This window comes from Rhinatrema bivittatum, chromosome 9, assembly GCF_901001135.1.
Source record: "Rhinatrema bivittatum chromosome 9, aRhiBiv1.1, whole genome shotgun sequence".
Taxonomy (NCBI): Eukaryota; Metazoa; Chordata; class Amphibia; order Gymnophiona; family Rhinatrematidae; genus Rhinatrema; species Rhinatrema bivittatum.
Genome location: NC_042623.1, coordinates 193959149 through 193983615, shown reverse-complemented (window position 1 = coordinate 193983615; position 24467 = coordinate 193959149). Strand labels below are relative to the sequence as shown.

General features: G+C 42.2%; 1 protein-coding gene across 2 annotated transcripts in view; it reads left to right on the top strand.

Moving 5' to 3' along the window:
• The window catches only part of UGGT1 (UDP-glucose glycoprotein glucosyltransferase 1), a 246543-nt gene that overhangs the window by 155219 nt on the left and 66857 nt on the right, over window positions 1–24467 (top strand). For both annotated transcript variants that reach the window (XM_029615446.1, XM_029615445.1), the window contains 3 exons: window positions 3065–3254; window positions 13369–13527; window positions 16461–16546. In XM_029615446.1, coding sequence (XP_029471306.1) covers window positions 3065–3254; window positions 13369–13527; window positions 16461–16546 — 435 coding nt within the window. The remainder of the gene's footprint in view (window positions 1–3064; window positions 3255–13368; window positions 13528–16460; window positions 16547–24467) is intronic.

Genomic DNA, 24467 nt, shown 5'->3' with positions numbered 1-24467 from the left:
AATCTAATATGAACAATTTGTACACAAGAAGTACAATGAACTTCCATTGTGCTGGTCTGAACAAGGCTGTGCTGAAGACGTATAGTAACTGCATTGGGTTCTTCCCCAGATTACCCGCTAAGGGAGACTGCATCTTTTTTGAGTATTTTGGTGGCTTCCCTGCAATCTGTAAATCAGAAAGCACGTGTTTTGTTTTCTACCTTTTGCTTCTACATTAAAAAGTTTCAGTTGAAAGCTCAGCTATTATGTTGTCTTTTAGACCTTGACAGAGATTATGCTAGCCCAACTGGAGAAACCAGTAGTTTCCCTTTTCTGGCAGGGGTTGCAAATTCTTTTTTTTTTAATTACCCATAGAAAGGGAAAACTTTCTGGTCAGTCAGAGCTTGGCTGAATTAGAATTTCTTTCCCCTTGGATTTTCTTTTGTGCAGCCAGCCTTAACACTGCTAGAGCATGGATCACACCCGTAACTGATCTGAGAAACCCAGCTCTGGTAATGTTAAGAAAAAGACTTTTAATCCATGGAAAGTTGCTAAAAGTACAAGGTAGCGTTTTCTTTCCCTGCACAGCATTGAAAATGACCATATCTGAAAATCATCAACAGCAAGTTGCATGCTTCATGCCGCAGGTGCAAACACTCCAAGCGCAACACAAAGAACCTACTGACTCATGGCGGCAGAGGTATCGGCAACTAGAAAAAGCATATACATTGTATGAACAAAAATGTCAACAATTGGATGCTGAGATACAGAAAATCTGCCCAGAAACTAACTTGCTACCCCAGAGCAATTTGAGGGGAATAGGGGGAGCTACTGAGGCTTCCTGTATCAATGCAACTTACATTTTCAACTTTACCCAGAGTTCTTTTCCATCGAAGTAAAGAAACAGAGAGATGCTCTGAAATGGCCCACCACTTTGATGGGAACGGAAGCCACACATCATAACATGGAACAAGAGTTTAAGAAAATGTTTTCCAATCTCCACCAGAAACATATGGCTGAGAGAGGATTAATACGACTGTGTCTGATTATTTGCTGCCAGCTCCAAGCAGACATGGGGGGAGTGAAAAACCATTGTGGCACCAATTTCGTCTAGGGTTAAGGAAAGAGATCAAGGTGAATTGGCCCAGCTCGAATTTCCCTCCTCCCTAGAAGAGTTAATCGATATATGTATCCAAATGGACACATGTCTAGGGGAGCAACACCTCCCCCCCCCCCAAGCAATCCGTCTGCAGTAGTTGAAGAACATGACACCCCAGAACCGTTGCAAATTTTCACTGCCCCCTCTTGAAACCCCAGTGTCTGGGAGCGAGAATTGACAGTCACAACCATACCCCACTCCTGCTGCTTGTGGCGTGGAGGCTTGGGACACTTTATGGCTCAATGTCCCCATCAAGAATTTATCCCAAGAGACAATCTCTTTCCCCAGGGGAAGGGCCTCCGAGTAACTTAGGGACTTGCAGGACCGAGTACAGCCTGGAAACACTGGGACAAGGGATGGAGTGGAACAGAGCACTTGTGCAGTACATTCTCAAGTGGCACAGGCTAGGCAAGAAGATCGCTTCAAGAAGATTGCATTAATAGAGCAAAGTTGAAAGACTTGTATTTGAGAAATGGGGGAGGTGCTGATGCCTCTTTAAACCTAAGCAGTAAATCCCAGCAAACAGAAAAACAATGTAATCAATATCCCTTTTTCAAAAATAAACAAAACAAAAGCAATGAAGAGAAAAATCCTCCTTTTAAAATAAGCTTACAACACTTGAATCAAGCCAGCAAAATTACTTATGTTTGTAAAAGGGTTCCTCTAAGAATGGAGGAATTCTATGTAACCAAAATGATAAGGCCACAAATTTTAAAGAAAAAAAAAAGAACTTATTGGAAATCAAACATTTTCAATCTTTTGGAGGGCAATTTTCAAACTACCCACACAGTAAATGACAGCCGATAAGAAGCAAAATGACCCTTCCAGTCTGCTCAGCAAGGTGTTCAGGGTTGTAATGTAGGTTACCCTCTTGCCTTCTTGTTTGGGGTATTTTATCCGCAGGCTTTGCACCAGTTCTCAAAGGGGGAAAGTATGTGCATTTTTTCCCTTTGAAAATTGCCCTGATGCTTGCGCCTCCTTTTTCTGTGGCTTATTTTTATTCAGAAGAAAATGCAATCTACACATCCTGTTTTCCTCCTCTGACCTAAACACCTTTCTGTGAATGCTGCCTCTAATACCACTAAAAGTATGTGTGTTACTTTAACTGGGTTAAGGGTGGGGCATTTTTCAGACAGCCCTTTTATCCTTCTAAATCCTACTTACTTATTTATTTATTTATTTATTTATTTATTTATTTAGGTTTTTTATATACCGGCATTCAAGACAGCAGTCACATCATGCTGGTTCACATAAAACGGGGGTGCATAATAAACTTTAAACTGGAACTACGGTGCAGAAAAAGCAGTTACATGTAACAGGGTGTATAGAACTGGGTGAAGAAGGAAAGAAAGGAGAGATCAATAATGGCTAACGATCGTTACAGGTAGTTAACGTTGAAGTAGTTGATGTTTAGGTATAGATGTTGAGATGTTGAATTAATTGGAGTCCGGAAATGCTTGTTTGAACAGCCACGTCTTGAGTCTTTTCTTGAAAATTGAGAGGCAGGGTTCCAGTCTAAGATCGGGGGAGGGGGGGGGGGGTGGAGTTCCATAGAGGTGGGCCGGCTGTAGAGAAGGCCCGATCTCTTAACGTGATGTGTCTGGTGGTTTTGGAAGGAGGTACCTGTAATGATCCTTTGTATGCATCTCTTGTCGGTCTTGAAGAGTTATGTAATTGGAGAGGGATATGTAGGTCAATTGGAGCCAGTTGATGGATGATTTTGTATATGGTAAGAATGGACTTGAAGATTATTCTGAAGTGGATTGGTAACCAATGGAGGCTTTTTAAGATTGGAGTGTTGCCTGAATAAATGGCTTTTGAAAACTGCCCTCGTTATTTGAAAGTTATTTTACTCATTTTTGTCAGGCAGAGTTTAGGAGCTGCTGATAGACATCTGTTCACTGTTCTGATTTTTCTTTTTCTCAGCTTCTACCGCTATGTGCTGGAACCTGAGATCTCCTTTGCAGAGGATAACAGCATTGCTGCCGGTCCCATCGCAAAATTCCTGGATATGCCGCAGTCTCCACTTTTCACTCTGAATGTGATCACGCCCGAGAGCTGGATGGTGGAATCTGTCAGGACGCCCTATGATCTGGATAACATCTACCTCCAGGAGGTATGCACAGAGGCGCCAAATGCTTGCTGAGATAGCGGACACATACCTCCAAATATGGAGAAGTTGTGATACAGTTCAGGCACTTACCATGGCTTCCTATTGTATAGCATATCTCTGGCTGATAAATGGCATGCATTCAGGATCTTGTTGCAAATAAGTCATGAAGTTGCTGTGTTATTAGTAAATTTCACGTTATAAATAAGTTGCACACAAGGAGGACAATTTTCAAAGCGATTTTAATGGTTACATTTTACCCATATCAGCTGTCTGGAAATTGCCTTCCCTCAATGTGGTGAAAAGTATGTGCATTGTTCCACACTGCATACTCTCTACTGCATTGAGAGGAGGCATTTGCGTTGGCATGTTTAGGCCAGGGGAGGAAAAGTACTTATGTGGATGGCATTTTCAAATCTTTACATGTACTTTTTCAGAAAAAAATGTGTCTGCAAAAAAGCAGACACAAATGACCCTGGGTACTCGTTACCCTCCAGCATATTTCAAAAGAAAAATACATACATTTTTTTTTTTTTTTTTGGAAATTGGTGCAAAGCATGTGGGTAAAGAGCCCCAGGGGTCTTTGTCCCAATGTGGACACTTTGAAAATTGTCCTCTCTCAACAATGAGATGAATTTTCAAAGGAATCTAGCTGGCTAAGTAATAGCTTAGCTAGTTAGATCTGAGCCTTTGAAAATTTACTGCTGCTGAATAACTAAATACTGTTGCTTAGTTTCACTAGATGGATATATTTTAGTCTCTCAAATTGTGTCCATTCTGGGGTTGGAGATCGGTCAGGCGAGTAAGTTAGTCGGCTAGTGCCAATTTTCAGTGCTAACTGGCTGAGTTTTGCATTATATCCTTGAATACAAGATAGCTGGTCTAAATGTAGGCTGCTATGCCTGACCTCCAGAGCCCCCATCTTCCTTTCTTGCTGGCATGTTTAAAGGATTCCTACCCCATGATCTCCTTCCCTCCCCCTCACCTGGCATCCCCACACATCAAAGAAACCCCCTCCTCCCACTGGTATGTAAGAAAGCACGTCTTTCTTGAATTTTGGGCAGCCGGCCACTAGAGGGGACCAAAGGTCATTGAACTGAATTGTGACCTGTAAATAATGGCCTTTTGAGTGGAAATAGAGAGAGAGAAATATGTATTTGTGTGTCCTGTCTTGTATTTTTTAAGGGGAGAGAATTCGGATCCTTTTCCCAAAGCGCTTATTGAGGGGAGTGCTATCTCACAGATTGTGTCTGTCACATTCCCTGTTGACAAACAGGATTATATCAGTCATAGTCAGTGGGTGACGACATCTGATAGCGCCAATAGGAATCCAACTCTCAGAGCTCAGAAGTTTTTCTGAGCCTGCGCATGAGTTCCCGCGAGTGGTCGCTGCCTCGTGAATCCTTCAGTCTTTTTTTTTTTTTTTTTCAGCATGGGTGGATTCCCAATTTGTCTCTTTATTTTTTTTGCAATTTCATTATTTAGCTAAAATTTGTAAGTTTGCAAATTCTGTTTTTGCTGCAGCATCTGAAGCCTCTCAAAAGATCATTTTAGTTCTACCAAAAAAAAAAAAAAAATGAAATGGAAAACCCTGAATCTAAGAAGCTTTTGGTAAGAAGGTTAAGGCCTGTAAGTGTGAGCATTGAAGGTCCATCACAGAAACTCATACCATCTGCTGCCACTGCCCAGGTCTGAACCATGATGTTTCCAATTGCCTGAGTGTAGCACTTCAGACCACTGCTTGGAAAATAGAAGACCTGCAGAAGTCGTCATCGGTTAAGGCCTTAAATCCTTGATGTTAGGACGAGCAGCATAGTCACTCTACCTTCCCAAGTGAGGCCTCTCCAAATTCTCGTCACCATAAGAAGCACTGGAAATCCCATTGGGAGCTGGCCTATTTGTCTTCCTGCAAATCAATTAGGAAGATTCCTTCATGTTAGCACTGGTTTGAGCTTGGCATGGAAACTTAAGGCAGAGGCACTGAGGAGAATGCCTCTCTTGGAGCCAAAGAAGTTTGTGCCATAAGCACAGGGCTCCCTAGCTGCAGGGCATGATTCCACACCAAGAAGAGTGCCTTCGGTCTCATCCATGAGGAGCTCCTTGGCATTGACGGCCATCCTCCTTGGTGCTGAGCATCCTGTTCTTTACAGAGGTTCCAGTCTTCGTACCATCTAAGGCACCTTTAGTCTCATTGTTGTGGAGCATACCAGCAGAATCCAAGGTGCCTTGAGTGGCATCGGTGCAGAGCATACTAGCACCAATGCCACCGGCCAAGGTGCATTAGTTTCATCGGCACAGAACACCTTGGCACCTAGAAGCCAGCAGAAAAGTAGAGCCTTGGTGCAGCAAAATCCTTACTGCACTTGATGGTTCAGCTGACTCCAGCAAACAAGAATGCATCAGTGCAATTGACACAGAACTTGTCAGAGCCAAGTGTCCACTCCACCAAGTTCATCTTTTGGGCCTCCAGCAATGGCAGCTCCAAGCAAGGACAAATCTATCTGAGTGTCCGAGGAGGATTTTACCTGCTCACTCCTGCACCAGTCTGACATGGTGAGGAATTTCTTTATATTCTTACTCCTGAAGTCTAGAGGACAGATGAAGAAGCTTTCTCTGCACTGCGGGATCCAAAGTCTATCCCCAAGATGTCCAAGCATACTCTCAAGAACTTTCAACAGCCAGAGCAAGTACTCTTAACATCACGACTAGTTCCCTTCACCTCAAGGCATCCCTCCCTAGTGATCTGAAGTTCTTGCCAGTCCGCTCTCCTTGGGCAACATCCTCTCATCCAAGTCATGAGTGAATATGCTGCATAGTTGGACGAGGAAGGGTCTAAGTGGATGTCATCTAATTCCTCCTCAGCCTTACTGAGGACATTAGTTTCTTGTGGTTCATGGAAAGCATGGTGTGCATGTTTTCCATTAACTTCAGGAAGGAGGAGGATCGAAGGACAGATGTATTTGGCCGTTTCAATTCATCCAATCCCCTACAGAATTCACTTCAGTCCCAGTCCATAGCCTTTTAAATGACATCCAAATGAGGATGTTGGTAGACTCGCATGTCTTGTCTACCCATGGAACACAAGATTGATTTAAAATAGAGAATATAAGTTTCTCCTGGGTGTAAAGTGGTCCAGTTACCACATCACTCGGTCTTGGTAGACTTGGCTTTGAAACATACCAAATACTCTAAAGAGCATTTTAACACACTACCTGGAAAAGATCAGAGGGCACTGAATTCTTTCAGAAAGCAAGTCTTCTAGAGTTCAGTGATCAGCTCAAGGATTCAAAAGCTTAAGGTGTTCAAAAAATTGTTTCTGGTGGACTCTGAGGATCTTCATCAAGCTGAGTTCCAGTAGTCCTTGGTGGGTGCAGAAGAATGCAAAGAACAACTAATCTGTTTCACATATGAGGCCTTCAACACTGCAGCCAGAACTTCAGCAGTATCTGTTGTAGTCAGGAGGATAACTTGGCTTCAGATAAGCAGGCTCCAGGAAGATGTTCATGATTGCCTAGTAGATGTCCCATCTGTGGGAGAGAACCTCTTGAAGACAGTAATGCTGATCAAGGAGCATCAGTCTACCCTCAGTCACTGTCTTCAGTGCCAGGAGACCATTGCATCCAGGCATCAGTACATTTTGTACAAATGGCCTTTTCACCATAGGAGACCCTTTCACTCTTTCCAAAGGTAATGAGCCCCATCTCTTTATCCTCAACAATTTTCCAGCAGGGGTCGGCAGAGAGAAAGGTGACAGCCTAAAGCTCAGTAATAACTTCAGCCCAAACCTGTGTTCAGTTCTCATGAGGGAGATCTGCAGGGCTGCGACATGGAGTTATCTCCACACCTTCGCAGCTCATTATTGTCTGGACAGGGAAGGCCGCTAAGATAGCAGTTTTGGCCAGTCTGTCCTCTGGAATCTCTTCCAGCTGTGAAATGAGGTCTTCCTACCTAAGGCCCCTGGCTTGGGTTCAGACTGTCCCGGCTGTTACCACCAGCACCGTGGTTGTTGTGCCTGTTGGCACCCGGTTTGGTGTCTGTTGGTCCCATTATTTTCTTTTCAGGTCTAGTCTGTAGCTAGGGATTCACTCGTATGTGAGGACTATAGTCCTGCTTGTCCTAGGAGAAAGTGAAGTTGTTTACCTGTAACAGGTGTTCTCCTAGGACAGCAGGGTGTTAGTCCTCAAGAAACCTGCCCATCACCCTGCGGATTTGGGTTCTTCTAGTTTGTTGTTTTATTTTTTCGAAATCTACTTATGAGACTGAAGAGAGACCCTGCATGAATAGTGGCATGCTGGGCATGCTCAGTGTGCCAGTCAAAGTTTCTAGAAACTTTGACTGAAGTTTTCCATGCTGGACTCCATCTGATGATGTCATCCCATATGTGAGGATTAACATCCTGCTGTCCTAGGAGAGCACCTGTGACAGGTAAAACCTCGCTTTATAAAGGAAGCACTAGAGACCTGAAGAGAACCCACTTGGGAAGCAAGGGTAGTAGATGTAGTCTCTATAGCTGATGGTTATACTGCTATCTCTGAACCCAGAATAAATCGTAGAGGTGGTGGCTTGCTAGCCATCATTAAATCATCCCTGAAACCAATAAAAAAACAACTTACTTTCTCTGGTTCTTTTGAAAGTCTACTTATTACTACCACTTTACTAAACATTGGCATTATTTACTGTCCTCCTGGGTGTCTTAACATTGAACTTTCTAATTTCTTAGAAACTATTGCAACACTTCCTATAGATCTAAACAAAACCATTTTACTTGGAGATTTTAATGTACATATCACAAGTTCCACTATGTTCACAAACTCATTCATGGATTCTATGTCTGGTCTTGGCTGGGAACAACTCATAAAGACTCCAACTCATATTAAAGGCCAAATACTGGACCTAGTATTTTTCAATCCGCTTTTTGCCACCCCTATTTGGGACAACATTACAGTGTCTCCTATACCCTGGTCTGATCATTGTAAAATTCATTTTTCCATTAACCTAGTTCATTATAAACAAGGGACCGAAAAACATACCAAGATATTTAAAAGAAAATTTATTAGTACTGATACCTTTATCGAAGCAGTTTCACCCACCTTACCATATACTACCTCAGAAACTATAGAAGATTCAGTAGAAAAATGGAACCATGCTATCTCATCTACTCTGGATACTATCGCTCCTTTCAAACAAATTTACCCTAACAACAATAAAAAGAAAGCAACCTCCCCTTGGTATACAAAATCTCTACAAACCTTCAAAACACTTCTTAGAAAACTTGAACGTAAATGGCGACATAACCGAACTACCAAAGCAAAAAATGCTTATCACTGCACACTACGCCGTTACAATAGGGAAATAGATAAAGCTAAGAAACTCTATTATGCAAATAAAATCTCCAAAGCCAATGGAAATCCGAATATGCTATTTAACATTGTAAACCAGTTGACTACCCCTCAAAGCGACAACTTCACCGAATACGACGATATCTTCTGTAATAAAATTGCCACTCATTTTAAAACAAAAGTAACAAATATCTCTAAAGAATTCTCTCAGTTACCCTATCCTTCAACTGTTATAAAAGACATCAATGAACAATGGTCTGAATTCTCTTTTATATCCGAAGACACCATATTTACCATAATCAATAAGCAAAAACCATCTAACTCCCCTGAAAATCCATGTTCAGGTGCCGTTTTTAAAGCCCTTGGTCCACATGCCAGTACTTTTCTCTGTTCATTAGTTAACCAATCGTTAGAGACAGGACAATTTCCAAATACTTTAAAAAAAACCTCTATTTTACCAATCATGAAATCCAAAACAAAAGATGCAACAGACCTTAACAACTACAGACCCATTGCTACACTTACCTCTCTAGCCAAATTAATTGAATCTGCAGTTCTATGTCAGCTTACCAAATTTCTATCAGATAATAACATTCTTCACATTAATCAACATGGCTTCAGAAAAGGTCATTCCACTGAAACTCTTCTTTTAGCTTCTTTTGACACTCTATTCCGCGCTTTTGACTCTTATACTGACTACATCATTGTTTTTTTAGATATTTCAGCAGCTTTTGATACCGTAGATCATCACATACTCATCTCAGGTCTCAAATCCATTGGCATTACAAGTACAGTCTTAAACTGGTTTACTTCTTTTCTTACTGACCGTCCTCAACAAGTTAACATTAACCATCATTCATCCAATCCTTACACAATTTCATCCGGTGTTCCACAAGGCTCCTCACTATCTCCTATATTATTTAATATATATCTTTTACCTCTTTGTCATAGTCTCTCTTCTCTCAATTTACAATTCAAAATTTATGCAGATGACATACAATTCCTAGTTCCCTACAAAACATCCTGGTCTAATACTCTATCTATGGTTACCCTTTACCTACCACCATCAACTCCTGGCTCTCTCACAACCGCTTGAAACTGAACCCATCCAAGACTGAAATTGTCCATTTATCATCCATCTCAGATACTTCTATAGGCCCACCTTCACATTGGTTTATAAACGGGGCATCTATTCCCATTACGCAATACGCTACAAATTTAGGTGTTATCATAAACTCAGATTTATCAATGAAACAACACATTTCTTCCTTAATAAAAAAATCCTTTTATAAGCTACAGCTCCTCAAACGTCTTCGTCCCCTCCTCTTTTACCAAGATTTCCGAACTATTCTTCAATCTTTAATCTTTTCTGGCTGAGACTACTGTAATGCCCTCTATTTAGGACTTCCCGATTCCATAATTCATCCCTTACAAATCGTTCAAAACAGTGCAGCTCGTATTTTATCAGGTACTCCTGTTTGAAAACATATTACACCCATTCTTCAATCTCTTCATTGGTTACCCATAAAATACAGAATAAAATATAAAATCCTCACTATCATTCACGGTCTAATAAATAACTCATCTTCCACATGGCTCTGTTCACTACTTCGCATCTATAAACCAGCACGACATTTAAGATCTCTAACCCAAAACTTACTAGATATTCCCTCATCACGACAGGCTAGACTAGACATCACCAGAAGAAGGGCCTTTTCAGTAGCAGGCCCCTCTCTCTGGAATTCTTTACCCAATCCACTTCGTCTTCTATCCAATTCTCAACAATTTAAAAAATCATTAAAAACATATCTATTTCAAACAGCATTCAACATCCCTTCACAATCTAATCAACAACACTTCACTACCTATTATCCCTCCGGGCTTCCATAAGTTTATCTCATTTCTCTTCTCATTTCAAACCCCCCCCCTCCCTACCCTTTTCCTTTCCTTGATTATAAAATGAACCTTGGCCCAGCTCCATTATTAGTTAGACTTTTTGTTAACACTACCACCTTTTAAGGTATATACCAGTTTTTGTATTTTAATATTATTTTAATTTTTTATTTAATTTTATTTTCATTTTTACTTTGTAAACCGTTTTGACAAAAAACCCTGTTTTGAAAAGCGGTATATAAATACTTTTAAATAAATAATAAATAAATGTAGATACTGGCTTTCCAATTTATTCTTGGCGAACCCCATGAACTGCATAAATTGAGAAGTGGATTGGGTTAAGGTCCGAACTATTTTCAAAATCATTTTCCATATATCTGCAAGTGTAACATTAATAGGTTTGATATCTTCCTCCATATTACCCAATACCAAAGAATCTCTTAACAGTTCTTAAATTAATTCTACTAGTTACATTATCTAACACAGCAGTATTTGGGTCAGTAGATAGAGAAACCACACTATTATCCACCCCAGAGGAGTCAAATGTCTCAATGTCCCCATCTTGTGATCCCTTAATAACAGTCAAAATGAACTGACTGGTTGAGGCTCCTGAGGAATTTGGATCCTCTAAATCAGCAGCCCTTAGTGGCGTACCTGCTAACCTTTGCAGGTGAGGATCCATCGGGCCTATGATGGAAGCCTGAGCTGGAGGAGAGGTCTGTGGCTTCATTTTTCTCTTCCCCATTCTACGAAAACCGAAACAAGAAAAGAAAAGAATCTCCCCAAGGGGCATGCCCACTTGGCACGTGGCTTTGCACCACTGAGCTTGTTTTTTTATGGGAAGGTGGCAGTGGTCGCCAGTAAATGATGTCAGAGCTGAGCCAAGCAGGAGTCACAGCCAGACAATTTCTCCCTGATAGTAACAGGCTTCAAAAGTCACTCCGCTCCTTTGTCAGCGGTCCGGGGAGTAGGTCTCCTCTCCTTCACCCCCCCCCTCCATCTGGATAAATTTTAACCGGGTAATGAATCACCAGCTAAAACTTAGCAGGTCTCTGGGGAGTAATATTTAGATCCCATGTTTGTACGGCTAAGTCTCAAATTTAGCCGGACAAATCCTTTTGAATATTTTCCAAATGAGAAAGATTGATTTAGTTTGAGCCTCTAAAACAGATGTCCTTTCGTGGATTACAAACTGGTTAAAAGACAGGAAACAGAGAGTAGGGTTAAATGGTCAATATTCTCAGTGGAAAAGGGTAAACAGTGGAGTACCTCAGGGATCTGTATTGGGACCGGTGCTTTTCAATATATATATAAATGATCTGGAAAGGAATACGACGAGTGAGGTTATCAAATTTGCAGATGATACAAAATTATTCAGAGTAGTTAAATCACAGGCAGACTGTGATACATTACAGGAGGACCTTGCAAGACTGGAAGATTGGGCATCCAAATGGCAGATGAAATTTAATGTGGACAAGTGCAAGGTGATGCACATAGGGAAAAATAACCCTTGCTGTAGTTACACGATGTTAGGTTCCATGTTAGGAGCTACCACCCAGGAAAAAGATCTAGGCATCATAGTGGATAATACTTTAAAATCGTCGGCTCAGTGTGCTGCAGCAGTCAAAAAAGCAAATAGAATGTTAGGAATTATTAGGAAGGGAATGGTTAATAGAATGGAAAATGTCATAATGCCTCTGTATCGCTCCATGGTGAGACCGCACCTTGAATACTGTGTACAATTCTGGTCGCCGCATCTCAAAAAAGATATAGTTGCGATGGAGAAGGTACAGAGAAGGGCAACCAAAATGATAAAGGGGATGGAACAGCTCCCCTATGAGGAAAGGCTGAAGAGGTTAGGGCTGTTCAGCTTGGAGAAGAGACGGCTGAGGGGGGATATGATAGAGGTCTTTAAGATCATGAGAGGTCTTGAACGAGTAGATGTGACTCGGTTATTTACACTTTCGAATAATAGAAGGACTAGGGGGCATTCCATGAAGTTAGCAAGTAACACATTTAAGACTAATCGGAGAAAATTCTTTTTCACTCAACGCACAATAAAGCTCTGGAATTTGTTGCCAGAGAAGGTAGTTAGTGCAGTTAGTGTAGCTGGGTTCAAAAAAGGTTTGGATAAGTTCTTGGAGGAGAAGTCCATTAATGGCTATTAATCAATTATACTTAGGGAATAGCCACTGCTATTAATTGCATCAGTAGCATGGGTTCTTCTTAGTGTTTGAGTAATTGCCAGGTTCTTATGGCCTGGTTTTGGCCTCTGTTGGAAACAGGATGCTGGGCTTGATGGACCCTTGGTCTGTCCCAGCATGGCGATTTCTTATGTTCTTATGGTACTGCCGCTTTTAGTTCTCACCAGCAGTGGTGGCAGCAGAGTCTCCGGTGCCTCTGTAGCAGATGCAGCACAGTCTCTTTTTTCATCTTTGTGCTGCACTACAGAAATTGCGTTGTAACAGAAATTAAATTCTTTAATCGGCTCTTCTGTTATTCCCCTGAATCCCTGGCAGTAACTCTGATGTCACAAATCAGCTCCCACACACTAGATCTGTGAATAGGTTGTTTCTGTGTGTCTGTGTGTGTGTGTGTGAGAGAGAGAGAGATTGAGCAACACCCTAATGACCCTGAGCAAAAGAGCAATCTCTGAACCCCTTGGGGTGTTTGGAGATTGTAAGTACTGCGAAAAGGGGTCAGTTCCTACTGTTTGGAGTGAGGCAGAAGGGGTGATTTGAGCTCAGTGACTTGGAGGTAACAGAGTTTGTGATATCTGCAGGCAGACAGCGCTGTGCTACAGAGTATAAGGTAGGGGTATCTGTGGCTGGGAGTTGGGGGTGAGCTTTGGGATTCGGGGGTAACGTGTGTCTGATTAATATCCACAGGTAGACAGCATCGTAGCTGCAGAATACGAGCTGGAGTACCTGCTGCTGGAGGGACACTGCTACGACATCACCACGGGACAGCCCCCGCGAGGACTTCAGTTTACGTTGGGAACGTCCACAAACCGGGTCATTGTGGACACCATCGTCATGGCAAACCTGGTAAATCAGAAAAAGGGGTCTCATTCCCAGAGAGCTGCTCAGTACGGTCGGGTCACCTGATTGTAGAATAAACCTGATGAAACCCAAACATTACACCACAGCATACAGGACAAAACTGACGAATTAAGGGCCATAAAATCTGATACTATAGAAGTTTAAGGACCGGTGAGCGAGCAAATTATGTGGATAAAGTTATGCACATGAATTTATCTGGATATTCAGGAGGTCTTACCTGGATAAATCTTGTCTCTGAATCTATCTGGATAACTTAAGGGCAAAACTTAACCTGGATAACTTAAGGACATAGTAATATAGTAAATAACAGCAGATAAAGACCAAAGGTCCATTCAGTCTGCCCAGCAAGTTGCTTTAGGTTGAAACTGCTGCTCCGTGCAGCTTACTCCCTTGCCTACTCTTAAGGGTAGTAACTGCCGCTCTGCGCAGGTTACCACCATGCAGAAGCGTTACCCCTAAAGTTAATATAGGTTAACCCCATATTTTCCATTTCCGTCCTTAAGCCTGTAGGGATCCCCAGTGCTTATCCTATGCCTTTTTGAATTCCATTATCATTCTCGTCTTCCCCACCTCTTCTGGGTCACATAAAGTTTAGCTTCTGGGTCACATAAAGTGAGCTCAAAACTAATCTGGATAGGCCTCTGCCTATCCAGATTCGTTTTGTGCTCGCAGTCAGTGGTGCGAACAAAATGTATTCGCTTAGCAAGGGGGAGGGGAGGATTTAAAATCTTGGCTTTTGTCCAGCTGTCTTTAACAGTTAGCCAGATAAAGCCTTTGAATATTGATCTCTTAATGGGCAATTTTCAGATTATTGCGTTTCTTTGCTACGTTGGTTGTGTTTTTTTAAATGCACGCTGTATAGCTAACTGTGCTGTAATCTTTTGAATTGTCCCCCCACCTGACGGTCTTCGGAAGAGACAGGCAATCAAAGTATAGCAAATAAATAAATGCTTAGATGTAAAGTCTGTTTTCATTCTCTTTGCAAATTGCCACGGGGAAAAAAGTACCTGCGGAAACTTGTGCTTACTGTTTTTTTGCAGGTCCGTTTTCCATAGAGAATGCGCACAAATTTCAAATGCATTCTATGCACATTATTTTTCCTCCCTCCCTTTCCAGGAATGTCTCCTATGTGAGTAAAAGTATGTGTGTATGTTTATAGATCTACAGGGAGCAATTAGATAACTCTGGTTTTCATCTGATGACTCTGGGGCCACTGTTGAGTCAGGATGCTAGGCTAAATAACCATTAGTCTGACCCAGCTTGGCTGTTCTTATGTTCTTTTAGCCACAGAGAAGGGAGGGCAATATTCAGATAGCTCTTTTACCCAGGTAAATATCTTTTGAAAATTGTTCTCTTACAGCCCCGTCACGCGTAATAATATGAATCCAGCTGCTCTCCACCTAGCTTGACCTAACATTTAATAAAAATTTGTCCCAAATAGTTCAGTTGGTCCTACAATACTTTTCACCTGAGGTCTGGAAAGAAAACAGAAACCTGTAAGCCATGTCTACAAGTCTGGTGTGTAAGAGCAAGGATCACATTAGCTAAGCTACAAGGTAATAGAAGATCTCATTTGCATAGGTAAAGGGCACAGGGAGTACCAGGGTGGCAGTAAAGAAGGGGGAAATTGCAGACCTGTTAGTTTGACATTAGTGAAGGAAAAAGTGATGGAAATAGTGAAGGACAAAATAGTTCTATACATTGATGCCAGTAGGTTACAGGACCATAGGCAACATGGTTTTACAAAGGGAAAATCTTGCCAGACAAAATTTATTGATTTCTTTAATGAAAGGTGACTAGAGTAATTGATGAGCGTCATTGTTGCCTCTAAGCTGTGCGCGTGTGCGCCAGTGCACAACTTTTTCTGCTGGCACACACAACTTTCCCCCCTCAGAGCGGGAAGGCTGGCAGGGCCGCGAAGGAACTCATCCTGCTGCAGCCCATAAGAACACACAAGGTAGGCCATACTGGGTCAGACCAAGAGTCCATCAAGCCCAGCATCCTGTGTCCAACAGTGGCCAAGCCAAGTCACAAGTATCTGGCAAGTACCCAAACAAATAGATCCCTACTAATGCTGGTAATAGGCAGTGGTTATTCCCTATTGATTAATATCAGTTTATGTGCTTCTCCTCCAGGAACTTATCCTAACCTTTTTTAAACCCAGCTACATCATCTGCCTTAACCACATGCTCAGACAACGAATTCCAGAGCTTAATTATGCGTTCATTGAAAAAGAATTTTCTCCGATTTGTTTTAAATGTGCCCCATGCTAACTTCATGGAGTGCCCCCTAGTCTTTCTACTATCCGAAAGAGTAAATAAGCATTTCACATTTACCCGTTCTAGTCCTCTCATGATTTTATAGACCTCTATCATATCCCCCCTCAGCCTTCTCTTCTCCAAGATGAACAGCCCTAACCTCTTCAGCCTTTCCTCATAGGGGAGCTGTTCCATCCTCTTTATCATTTTGGTTGCCCTTCTCTGTACCTTCTCCATCGAAATTATATCTTTTTTTTTAGATGCGATGACCAAAATTGTACACAGTATTCAAGATGTGGTCTCACCTTGGAGTGATACAGAGGCATTATGACATCCTTAGTTTTGTTTTCCATTCCTTCCTAATAATTTCTAGCATTCTGTTTGCTTTTTTGACCGCTGCAGCACACTGAGCCGACGATTTCAATGTAATATCAACTATAACACCCAGAACTTTTGATTGTGTTCGTCGTAGAAAAGCAGTGAGCAAGGGCACATAATGACATACCCCTGACATATTTCTTTTGATTTTGGCTCTTCATGGGTTGTTTGTCATCATTTAACCATGTAAAATATTCTCTCTCTACCTCCCCTTCCCCATCAATCTTCCTTTCTGTTTTTTCCCCCTGTTCTTTCTGGATCTCTGTGCTTTTCATCTCATAGGGTTACTTCCAGTTAAAGGCAAACCCTGGCGCTTGGATTCTGCAGCTCAGGAAGGGGAGGTCAGAGGATATTTACAGAATCTACAGGTGAGCAGGGATAAGTCAGTCATTCCTATGTACTGATCCTTTAGCAAACTTTATAAAAAGATGCTCTAGTAGTACTTTAAAAATTAGAAATAGTAGTAGTTCTAAGAACAGGAGGTAGGTCTATTGGTTTCCACTATGCAAATGTTTTTGTCCTCTTGTAGCACTGTCTTGTATTCCTGGGATAGCTTAGGAATACTGAGTTGCAATGTCTGGTGTGCCTGGGATAGATTAGGAATGTTGCATTGTAGTCTCTGTTGGGGTCATCAGGAGGAAGCTCAATCAGTCATCCTCTTTCTTAATACTGAACCTGTTGCAATCTGAGACTCGTGGCTTTGATTTTGCTACGACTGAAATTCCCTGAATGTAGTGGGATGGTCAATATAAAGACTGGCTGGACTGTCTAATGATCCATAGCTCTGTGATAAGCTGAGCTGGAAAAAAAATATGAACACTCATGATTAGATTTAATTTAATAATAGGCTTATAATAGGCTTAAAAATATGAACACTCATGTATAGATTTAACTTAATAATAGGCTAACTTAAAAGGACTGTGATTTATTTAAGGACTGTGGTTTTCTATCAAATATATATATTTTTTAAAAAGTTAAATATAATAGAAGATTTTTGTAACGATAAAAAGATTTTGTTTAGTATGATAAGTATTTTTGCTTTAATTTGTTTAACCTATTAACTTAAATCTATACATGAGTGTTCATGTTTTGTCATTTTGAAGTATATTACTACTAGAACACTTGGTTGTATATGTGCACTGCCTCACTATTGTTTTCCTATACAACAATATATATGTATATATATATTTTCCTAGCGTGTAGCCAGATGGACTTAGGACCAATGGGTTATTTGCTCCCCTGCTAGCAGATGGAGACAGTCGTGTTTCAAAGCTGATACCCCTGCAGTGACCTCAGCCCTTCACTATCTCTCTGTCTCCTAGCAGATGGGGACATGTTTCCCTATGGGGATCACAGTACCCGTTAGAACAGCGCTTCTCAACCGGTATGTCGTGACACACTAGTGTGTCGCCAAACACTGGCAGGTGTGTCGCGTCTCCCGGTGTCCCACTACCCCATTCTACTTTCCTTTTGCCTTTTTCCAGCCCCCGCGGGCCAATTGGAAGCCTCCTTTCTTCCTATCCCCATTGCCCAATGGGAAGCCTCCTTCATTCTGCCTGCCCCCACGCAGGCCAATCGGAAACCTCCTCCCTTCTACCTACCAGTGGGAGTGGGAAGAAGGGAGGAAGCCTTTGATTGGCCGGTGAGGCAGGCATCAGAATGCCGTGGGGTGGGAGGAATGGAAGTTTTGAACTCCATCGAAGCAAGGCCGCCACTGGACTGTGGCGGCAAAGAGGAAACCTGACCCTGACGAAGCAAAGCCGCCATAGGAGCCCATTCCCTTGGCGGCGAAGAGGAAACCCGACCCCGACCGAGGCCACCACGGGAGCCCATTTCCGTGGTGGCGAAAAAAGAAGGCCCGCCGGAGTAAAGCCGCGGTGGAACTGGAGCCCATCCCTGCAGTGAAGGGAGAAGTTTTTGGTGAGAGCTGGTGCGTCTGTATGTGAATGAGTGCCTGGCTGAGAGCTGGTGTGTGTGGGTGTGAATGGGTGCTTGGGTGAGAGCTGGTGTGAATGGGTGCTTGGGGGAGAGATTGTGTGTGTGGGTGTGAATGGATGCCTGGATGAGAGCTTGTGTGGGTGGGTGTGAATATATGCCTGGGTGAGAGCTTTTGGGTGTGAATGGATGCCTGGGTGAGAGCTTATGTGTGTGGGTGTGAATGAATGCTTGGGTGAGAGCTTGTGTTGGATGGGTGTGAATGGATGCCTGGGTGAGAGCTTGTGGATGTGAATGGGTGCCTGGGTGAGAGCTTGTGGGTGTGAATGGGTGACAGCTTGTGGATGTGGGTGTGAATGGATGCCTGGGTGAGAGCTTGTGTGTGTGGGTGTGAATGGATGCCTGGGTGAGAGCTTGTGTGGGTGGGTGTGAATGGATGTGGGTGAGAGCTTGTGGATGTCAATGGGGCCTGGGTGAGAGCTTGTGGATGTGAATGGGTGCTTGGGTGAGAGCTTATGTGTGTGGATGTGAATGGAAGCCTGGGTGGGACCTTGTGTCTGTGGGTGTGAATGGATGCATGGTTGAACAACGATCCCAGTGGAGGGAGGAACGGCCTTGAAGGATGCGCATAATAGATGGATGGAATCCATCCTTTGACGCAATAGCAATGACCTTAAGATTGCTTCTTGTGGTGTCCTGGAAGCTCATTTGTGCCTGCTCCTCTCTTGGGAGGTGGATGACTCGGGGGTGAATTCCAGAGAGGTTATGGAACCACTGACACAAGCTCTGACCTAGTCCATACCTTGGCCTCCATACTGAGAAGCCTCAGTGGTAGCGGCCAGAAGACAGCTATGGCTGTTGAAATTGGTCAGCAGATGAACCTCTAAGGGAAACCTCATAAAGATGCCCTTTAAGGGATCACTTCTCTTTGGAAGCTGTTCGGTATATGGGGTGACTCTCCAGTGCCCAAGCTACCAGAAGTTAAGAGAAAGCAGTTACATTGCCCCTCACCCATGAGGGGTCAGTTCTAGGGCTCCCAACACTTTCAGCCCCACAGAACTTGATATTTCAGACGTCTCAGTTCTTTGGGATGTCTCAGTCCTTTCGACGTTGACAGCCCAAGAGAGGGGCAGGTTCAGGTTCATCCCGAACCCCCCAATGAAGTTTTGCTGACACACCCTCGGAACAAAGAGATAGGGGGTCAATTGTCCCTCTTCTACCAGCAGTGGGTCGAGATCACTTCGGATAAATGGGTACATACAAGAAGGATATGCACTGGAATTTTGCAGCACTCCTTGCCACTCCCAGCACAAGAAGCAGGCAGTGGAGTCTACCTTAGTAAGGCTTCTCAGGATGAGGGCTATAATTCTAGTACCTGCGTGCCAGGATGGTTTCTTTCGCCCCATCCTGGATCTCAAGATTGTCAACCAGCATCTACGAGTAATTCATTTCTGCATTGAAACTCTGTGTTCCTTGATAATGGCCGTACTTCTTAACCTCCCTGGACCTTTCCGAGGCCTTCCTTCATATTCCAATCTGGCAAGAACATAGTTTCCTACTCTTTGCAGTACTGGGCTGCTATTATCAGTTCCGGGCGCTGCCATTTGGCCTGGCCACTGCCCCCAGATTATAGTGGTCGTAGCGACTGCACTGAGAAAAGAGGGAATCCTGGTGCACCCATACTTGGACAACTGGTTGATCTGGGCAAATTTCGTAGAAGAGAGCCTCCAGGTGACCAGCAGGGTGACCTCCCTGCTTCAGGAACTCACTTGTGTTGTAAACATGGACAAAAGCAGTCTCAAAACCTCCCAATCCTTAGAATATCTGGGAGTCCGGTTTGACACCAAGGAGGGCAAGGTATTCTTTCCATCCACTCGGATAAGGAAGTTGATGTCCCAAGTGCGTCTGTCAACAAACACGATATGCCCGACAGTGTGGAGCTATCTTCAGGTCTCAGTTTGATGGCATCAACTCTGGAGGTTGTACTGTGGGCGAGGGCGCACATTTATTTATTTATTTAAAAGTTTTATATACCGCACAATGGGGTAGGGATCTATCCTTCTAGGCGGTTTACAAATTAAAACATACATAAATTGAAACCATACATAAATGTCATGTTGGAACCTGCTATCCCAAGACTATTCAGTTTGCCTCCACTTGCTCTTGGCTCAGGAACTCTGGAACATAAACCGTCTGGAAGCCTGGGCAGTCATATGGGTGTGTCTACAGTTCAGCCACATACTCCAGGGTCAAGCGGTCTGTGTACTTTTATTTATTTATTTATTTAGTAGCTTTTGTATACCATCATAACAGTTTACATGATTTTAGGTAAAAAGAAAATAAGTGCTAAAAGAATACAAAAGACAGTGTATATAAAATAATAATAATAAAAAATCAAAAGATAAAAGGAGCAGGCAGCATTAAAAAAATAAAAAACAGCACAATAATAATATTGTCATCAAAAAAGTGAAATATATCATTCATTTAAAAGATATGTCTGTATCCTTAGGGTTCTTAATGACCCTTGAGGGAGGCCTAAGTTGGATCCTGATAAACCTTCTTAAATAGCCAAGTCTTTATCTCCTTTCTAAATGATTTTAGGTCTGGTTGAAGCTGCATTGCTACTGGAAGGGAGTTCCAAAATTTGGGGCCCGTTAATGATAAAGCACGGTCTTTGACTTGGCTGAGATGTGCTGAATGCACAGAAGGAAAAGTTAGGAGACCTTTGCTAGCAGAGCAGAGATTGACGGCATTAAGCCAGACCATTTGTTCACCAAATATAATTTCATGTAGGATACATAGGATTTTGTATTCATTTCCTATGTTTAACTGGTAACCAACGTAATGAAATTAAAATCGGGGTTATGTGATCATGTTTCTTGGTGCCTGTTAGAATTCTCGCTGCAGTATTCTGTAAAATTTGAAGTGGGCATATGGTGGAGGTTGGTAAACCAAGTAGGAGTGAATTACAGTAGTCTGTGTTTGCAAAGTAAAGTAGCTGAAGAGCAATTCTAAAGTCCAATGGATTGAGTAATGGTTTTAATCGTTTTAAAATTTGAATTTTGTTATATCTTTCCTTTATTTTAGTAGATATGTGTTTTTTGAGACTAAGTTCAGTATCACTGATCACCCCTAGGTCACAAAGATGTGGTACAGGGTTTAGTGTAGTTGATTGATCTTCTAATATTAAAGAAAGTGGTTTGTCAGGTGTGGGTCTTCTATCTAGTAGGATGATTTCAGTCTTATCAATGTTTAGTATAAACTTCATATGGAACAGTAATTGTTTGATAATTGTTAAATACATAGCTGTTATTTTGTAGGTGGATTCAAGAGATTTTTGGATTGGAATGAGAATCTGTATGTCATTTGAATATATGAAATGTGTTAATCCAAGTCCAGAAAGGAGGTGACAGAGGGGAAGCATGTAAATGTTGAATAAGGTGGCGGAAAGAGCTGATTCTTGTGGAACTCCGGTGTGAAGGGAAATTCTGTCTGAAGAGGAATTATTAATCTGTACTTGGAAATGCCGTTTAGAAAGATATGAACGAATGTAGAGTTGTATTTGACAATCCGATATCAGCTAATCTGTCGAGCATAATGGAGTGATTGACTGAGTCAAATGCTGCTGACAAGTCAAGGAGAATCAATATGTAGTTCTGTCCACTGTAATGTCGGACAACGCAACAACGGTAGCCTACATCAACCGCCAGGGAGGGAATCAAGAGCCAGCAAGTGTCAGAGAAGCCTGTATTTCAGTAGAAGTTGCTGGTGGGTTTTTCTTTGCATTCCAACAAATTTTCCTGATGGTTGTGTGTGAAATCTTTCTTAGTCTAGCTTGTTATTTACCCATAATTTTCCACTTCTTGATCAAAGTTTGAACAGTTTAGGTTGGCATTTTTTTATATCCTTTTCCTAATTTATTAAGTTGAACTACTTTTGCTCGCAGATCCTTTGACTGTTCTTTTGCTTTCCCCATGCTTCAGTAATCATCAAAGTCTGTGCAGCCCTGGATGAAATACACAAGGGTTTCTCTAGAGCTAAGAAACTCATTGACTGTTTTTACACAGACACTAATTACAAACAAGGCACAAGTATGGACACCAGTCCTTCATTGCCATCTCAACCTGTGTGTATCAACTTAAATATATATTATCAGCCCAAATATTCAAGGATATGAAAACTTTTGAACAGGACCATTTTATTATTTCCTTTATTGCTATGGTTTGAGTAACGATTGTGCTGTTCTGTGATGCATAATAGTTTTAATTTGAAACACATTAAAAATAACAGACAGGTTTTGTCTGATCGCTCATGTTTTCTTAAAATGCTGCAAATCTTACAAATGCTGCCAGTGGTATGTAAACTTATGAGCACAACTGTATATATTTGTGTGTGTGTGTGTGTATATATATATAGAGAGAGAGGGAGACAGACAATGTGTGGCCATCCAGGTGCGTCCTGCCCGATAGTCTGTAGCACATTAAAACTTCATTTTTCTAAGAGATACAGGATTGAAGTAATATAAAGTTACATGGACAGGTGTGTGTGAGGATAAAAGACCTGAAAATAGCAGGCTGGCTGAGTTTTGTGGAGCATTTCCAAGCTGGAAGAGCTGGATTTTTGTGTATTGATAGGCTAGTATAATGTTTCTCAATCACTGGAATGTGGACCAGTAGCATTATTGCTGGCCTTCAGAGTGACAGTGACAGTCTTTGCAGGAGGAAACATACCCATGGTGCAGCTGCACAGGTACCTGCTCCTATCTGGGACACCTGTAACCACGAGTGGGATGTTCTCTATTGCTGTAAACCTCCAGGCTAAATTGTCCTAGTAGTGGCCTCAGTCCGTGCCCCAGAGAGCTGCACACTGTTCTTGTTGCCGCTTCTCTCCAGCTCTTCACTACCACTGGCTCTGGACAGCTGATCAGGCTGGCAGACTGAACATGAATATCAGGCTCAGCTGAGCCTTGGACCACCCCTACTCCGGCTCTATAAATAAACAAACAAAAAATTTATCGGTTTGCTGGCAGCACTAGGCCCCTTAAAGAGGTACCATCTACCCTCACTGCCACCAGTGTAAGTATTTTTAGCCCCTGCATACACTCTCCTCTGGAATGAGGAGAAGTAGTATTCGTTCCCTATCCTGCTCTGAGTGCAAGAAGCGCACAGCTCCTTAGTCATAATTCTTGTAATTTAAAATATTAGGAGGTAGCTGGGTTGAGTTTGGGAGAGACGTTTGAAGGGGGAGGGGGGGGAGTGTGAAAATCCCCATCCTCCACACTTTATCCACAAGAGGGAGCTCCTTTTCCCCCCACTCTTACGGTGTCTTCCCCAACTCTACCAGCCAGCTGGTCCATGCCAGTTTAGGTTAGCCAACCGGTCCCTGGCATCAAAAAGGTTAAGAAGCACTGGGCTAGTACATGGAGGTTTGTGCTCCTTAAGGCTGTTTGTTTCTGCAAGCTTGCACACCTCCTGTGCAGCAAGAATATTTGGAAGAGATCCTGCCTTAAACGTAGACGTAGGAAAATTAAATTTAAAAAAAGGAATATAAACAGAAATGTTATATCTTGAATTTAAAACATTAGAGAATCTGAGGCAGCAGGGGTTTACTAGGAGAGGGCATATATAAAACAAATGTGACCGGTTCTATGACTATTAGATTGGCCAAAGAAGAGCAGTGGATGTGGTCTGCTTAGATTTTGGGTAAGGCTTTCAACACTTTTTCACAAAAGAAACTCCAGGAAATGAATCCAGGGTGGATCCTTAGGGGGAAAACTGGATTGGAAAACTCACTGAGTGTGAGAAGAGGACAGCAATTAGCCTTGCGACTGGTTTGGTGTTCTCATAAGTGATATTAGAGAGGAGTTGTGGAATATGTGCAGTCTCCTAGATGATCCAGAGATTTGTGCCAGTGCTGACACTAAGAAAACAGTGAAAATAAGCCAGGATTTGAAAACCTGAGGTCCTCAGAAACACAATGTAAAGAATTCAGTTCCACATTTCAGATGTAAAAGCCAAGGGCAACAGTACACGAAAGGGAAAAGATTATATAACGGTGACTATTAAGTAAGGGAATTAGGAAGTCTCGGTATCTGATGTGTGGCTTAGCAGTGTGGAGGAGTATAATACTAGGATGCATAGAACATATAACCAGCCATAAAAAGGAGGTGAGAGACCTTATCTGGAGTACTGCATTCAGTTTTGGAGGTCACATCTCCTAGGGAATATTGTTTATTGATTTATTGATGGTAACCTTTGAATTGTCTTGTCGATAAGGTGATTTACAAACTTAATAAAATAACTCAAAACACAATACCCTTAGACAAACCCACTAATAGCTTAACTATGCATATAT